This window comes from Aristolochia californica, unplaced genomic scaffold (genome assembly GCF_029961685.1).
Source record: "Aristolochia californica isolate CCGP_79_NKW_82.1479 unplaced genomic scaffold, dmAriCali1.0.hap1 SCAF_16, whole genome shotgun sequence".
Lineage (NCBI taxonomy): Eukaryota > Viridiplantae > Streptophyta > Magnoliopsida > Piperales > Aristolochiaceae > Aristolochia > Aristolochia californica.
In genome coordinates this window covers 20,705,170-20,710,263 of record NW_027181837.1, presented here as the reverse complement: position 1 = coordinate 20,710,263, position 5,094 = coordinate 20,705,170, and the positions used below count along the sequence as shown (strand labels likewise).

At 37.7% G+C, this 5,094-nt stretch overlaps 1 protein-coding gene across 1 annotated transcript; it reads left to right on the top strand.

Annotated features, from left to right (window-relative positions):
- Positions 1–1,206: 1,206 nt before the first annotated feature.
- On the top strand, positions 1,207–2,126 carry LOC137952945 (putative germin-like protein 2-1). The gene is made up of 2 exons (XM_068800076.1): positions 1,207–1,368; positions 1,510–2,126. Exons 1-2 carry the CDS (start codon positions 1,257–1,259, stop codon positions 2,043–2,045), a joined length of 648 nt encoding a protein of 215 aa, XP_068656177.1. The 5' UTR covers positions 1,207–1,256; the 3' UTR covers positions 2,046–2,126.
- The last annotated feature ends 2,968 nt before the right edge of the window (positions 2,127–5,094 follow it).

Here is a 5,094-nt window from a genome sequence, read left to right as displayed (position 1 = left end):
TCCTGTCATGTTGTTTCCATAAGGCAGCACGTACAACCACTTTTAATTAGTAAAGCTCGAATTTTTTTTTTTAAATAACCCAGTTTGGATAAACTCCCCTTAATTCGATTTTTTTAGATAAACTGTTAATTGGTCCACTTTTTGCCACTTAGCTCTAATTTTAACACCTTGACAGGAGATTTTCTTAGCCTTATCTCAATATAAGACAGATCTCACATGAACAAATAATCTTGATTCTGTTTCATATTGAAGCATGGCTCAAGACACCCGAATTCTTTTGAATCAATGAGGTGTTATAAAAGACCCAGAATTAGAAAGAAAGCAATTGAATTAACTCGTTTTTACACCCTAAACAACAATATCTGTAACTTTAAAACATATAATCTTGCATCTCTAGCTCATCCCTGTTCTGCAAAACCCCTCCATAATCACTGCTGGATTTTCAATCATCCTACAGCCACTCCAACACCACCCCTTCAGCAACTGTAGCTCCTTGGATACCCTCTAGAGTCGATCATAGTGATCAACTGGAATAGTTAAAAAGATTTAGATCCAGCGACCAATCATATCCGTTCCCCACGACCAAAGTCGTCTTGTTCAATGGTCTTCTTTCCTGCTTTTAGTGTCCCACGGGATCAAATCACCACTTCACGAGAAACCTTTGTCATGAATTCATCACCCGTTCTGAGTGAAAGAAACCATTCTTTCAAGTTCTCTTGGAAGACTGTTGCCACCATTGAGGAATGTTTACTTTACTGAGTCAATGTAGCTCGTGCAAGGGCAATCATCCACTTTGTTGTTTTCCGGAATACATGCAGAGATTTCAGGCGACCAGCAGCCGGACAAATAAGAAATCTCAGATACCGAAGTTTCTGTCAGTACATTGCAGTAGCAGTGTGTAGAGCAGAAAAACATAAGAAATATGTCGTGTCTGGTGGGTATGGGTTCTGCACAGTGCGAAGAAAGGGCCCTCATCGTCTCCTTTCAATAATCAAATAACCGCGTTTTTGAGTCGGCCGAATGAGTGTAGAGTCATCATCTCTTCAGGCTGGTTGTCCTCTAAAGAAGAAGTCTCATGATAGAAACCTTAGCAATGAATCCAGGACCTATCCATCCAGGATTAAAATATTTAAAAAGTCATTTCATGGAGGTAGAGCATCAGAGCCAAAGTATAAGACTCTTCCATCCACTCAATCCCCTCTTGCCCAATCTCTGCACTGTTTGATCCCTTTCATCCTCCTTCCTGCATTCTCAAGATGGCCAATGCTTTTCTCCTCTTAGTGATCTTGGTTCTCAATTCCTCTCTGGTTCTTGCCTCAGATAACAAGCATCTCCAGGACTTTTGTGTTGCAGAACCCAGCAGGCCAGGTATTTCTTTTTGTAAATAGAGCTAGGATCCACTACGAATAACATAACCTTTCATTCAAGACCACTGTAGAAAAATTCGTAAGAAATTTCCTTTGCTGTATATTGGATTCCCAGTATGAATATCTTTATATTCTTGTGCAGTGTTAATGAATGGGAGAGCATGCAAGGACCCAAAGCAGGCTGTAGCAGAGGACTTCTTCTTCTCAGGACTACACAAACCAGGGAACACTTCAAACTGGCTCGGGTCTAGCGTGACCCCGGTGAATATGGTCCAGATCCCAGGACTCAACACACTTGGCATCTCCATGATCCGGGTGGACTACGCACCCCGGGGCCTCAACCCTCCCCACACGCACCCACGAGCCACCGAAATGCTGACGGTCCTGGAGGGCACCCTCTACGTAGGTTTTATCACGTCCAACCCCGAGAACCGGCTCATCACCAAGACCCTACAGAAGGGCGATGTGTTCGTCTTCCCTGTTGGTCTAGTTCACTTCCAATACAACAATGGGTCCACAGATGTGGTGGCTATTGCAGCCCTCAACAGCCAGAATCCGGGCGTGATCTCCATTGCTGATGCAGTGTTTGGGTCGAACCCACCCATCTATGTTGATGTTTTGACCAAGGCCTTTCAAGTGGACAAGAAGGTGGTGGAACGCCTCCAGAAACAGTTCTAGATCAGCTGCCAACATCTTGAGGGGATTAACTGTTGTTTTCTTGTGCTATTGCTGGAAAAAAAAATTCATCAGTTGTGACTATTTGGCATGGATTTTTTGTGTGATTAAGTTGTTAACTTAAATACTTAAAGAGGGTTATAATGAATTATACCGCGATGATGTAGGTTATTTTGTTAGCTTAAGTTGTATATGAAAGAAGGTAGACTTGTTAAGTTTACATACATGAAGAGAGAAAACATAAAATTAAAATCATCAAATATAGTATATGATAAATGTTGAATTTTTGGTAATTCATTTACTTGATTATAATTGAGTATAACGAGTTTTTATTTATAATAGAGGAAACAAATAGAATTTTTATTTATAATAGAGGAAACAAATAGAATCAGATTATAATTAAACTACACGTGTCTCAGTTACACCCAAAATCTAACTCTTAAATATATGTCATATAATATTTAAATAATTGAACATAAACAGAAGAATGAAATAACCAAACTACCTTTTAACTGAGACACTTTAGTGAGGTTTCCTTCCGTAAAACTCTTGTAACATTCAACTATATGGAATTTTCCTCTATGAGACTTTTTGTTGGGAAAATCATGTAAGACGCTCTCATACCTACTCTTCAGCACTTCTCCTCAAGTTGGAGTAGATAATTTCAGTTTGCAAGGGAAAAAATTGGTCTTTTTAAGAAAAAATTCTTCATATTATAGTCCTCCCTAACTTAGATGTTCGGGACACATAAAATTTGATTACCACAACATTTGAAATTCTTCATGGTAGATTTTATCACCTACCTCCTCCTTCGTACTCTCTTTCTAATCTCACCATCAAGCTGGGAGGTAATGACAATGATCCCACATTGAAACAAAAAAATTACTATAGTAATTATATCCTCCACAAGGTGTCCTAAGGGTAAGTATTCAATCAAACACACTCTCAAAAAATAAAAAATATGTGTGATAGAAAGGAGTTGAAACCCATCTGAAAGGATTTTGAATGCAAAATAATGATAATAATCACTAAACAAGGTAATGGTTGTCACTCAAAAGACGACAATAAAGAACCCACTTAAGGGCAATAATAAAAAAAATTCTGAACATACTTTAAAATACTCATATATAAAAAACAAACCAAATTAAGCAACTTAGTAACGGGTTAGCCCTAAAAAGGGTAAACAAAAGTCCAAAAAGAGATGGTAGGAGAAAAGTAGACCGAGTAAAAGGGTTATGGGGGGGATAAAATAAACACCTATAGTGATAAAAGTAGAAGAAGACTGAAATGATAGAAATGTAAAAATATTAAACAAATTTGACCAAGTATGACCTCAAAGGAAAATTTCTAGGGGGAGAGCTAAACTTTTTAGAGATGACAATGCAAAAGATATGTCATCGGTGCAAACAAGTAAAGCAACAATAGAGAGGAGACCCTCAACCAAATTGCCTCGTCGATGGAAAAAAGAAGAAGGGCAAGAGGCCACCTCTCTTCTTCAACAATTTTTCATAAGAACTCGTGGTCTTTGTCTTGAAAAGCTTCATGATGACCAAGAAAAGCAGAAGCCGCATCAAATAACTATGGCTTCAAGAAGCGAGTCCAACAACTTATACCTGCATGATTCTAGAGGAGTAGACAAAACAAACTCTATTTAGAGTCCTATTTGGAGTTGGACTCCGTATAGGTTAGATTCATAGTTAGAATTGGAGGCAGATTCCATTGAATACCACCAAGAAGCTCACCAAAAAGTCCTCTGGTACACGAGTGCTTTCATTGAGTCATTGGTTGAAGAATTGTCTCTAGAACCGAAAATTCATCTTCGCCTTCTTTATTTGGGTCTGTCGCATTGGCTTCTATTGGTGCTTGAGCAAAGATTCCCACTTCAGTAAAACTCCAACCAAATCAATGGCACCGACAACCTCAAACTCTTGGAGTATTCCAACAAAAATATCCTCACACATAAACAAGCAGAAGGATGCTCCCTTTCAACGATTGGATACTCTTCCCATATTCAACAAAACTTTAGCAAAAACCCAACGGCTCAGTCCAAACCAACTCCTTTATGGAAAGAAAAACAATCAATTCAAATCGAATCGATCCGAAGCCATTGTTTTGTAAGAGTAAGGAAGAGAGAAACAACAACAACAACATATATAGAAACTCTTCGCAACATAATCTTATAAATAAGAGAATGAAAGGAAAAGTGAAGAAGAATTGGCCTTTAGGTTCTTGATATTACCTACTCTAATACCATGTTGAATTTCTAGGAAATAAAATTAATTCATTGACTTGATTATAACTAAATACAATGAGTCTTTATTTATAATAGAGGAAAAGAAATAGAATAAAATTATAATTAAACTACCCATGCTCTTAAAGATATGTCCTATATTAATTAAACAATTGCTCACAAATAAAAGACTGAAATAACAAAAACACCTTTAATTGAGACATTTCTATGAAACTGCTTCCCATGGGACTCGTGTAAGACTCTGCCATATGGATTGTTGCTCTGTGGGACTTCCTACTATATGAGTCATGTAAGATTATCTTTTGCTCTTCAACAACAAAGCAACATCTTCATGGTGCTACTACTTAAGTGTGTCAAATTATACATTCAAAATCAACTTTTGGATGTCTAATCGTAAATTGAGTTCAATAATCCATCACTTTAACAAAAAAGTACTCACTAGCATATATTAACATCATCAATCAACTATGTGGAAATTTGATTTATGATTGTATGTAACAATTTTGTGGAAAGAACTCACACACTAGGGGATGGTAGTGTGTTTAACGAAAGGGGAGCATGCCCCGGAGCATCCCAGATAATGCTTTATTCTATTACCCACTTCATTCATAGGGTTTGAATTTTGTGGAATTTGGGATTCCATATTGGAAAGCCTTGCTCAAGGTAGTGGAAAAAGAGAGGAAGAAGAAGAAAATAAAGTAAGAAGAAAGAAGAAGAGAGGAACAAGAGAGGGACAAGTAGTTGAGAAAGAGAGAGAGAGAGAGAGAGAGAGAGAGAGAGAGTTTGTGGGAAAGGAGAGAA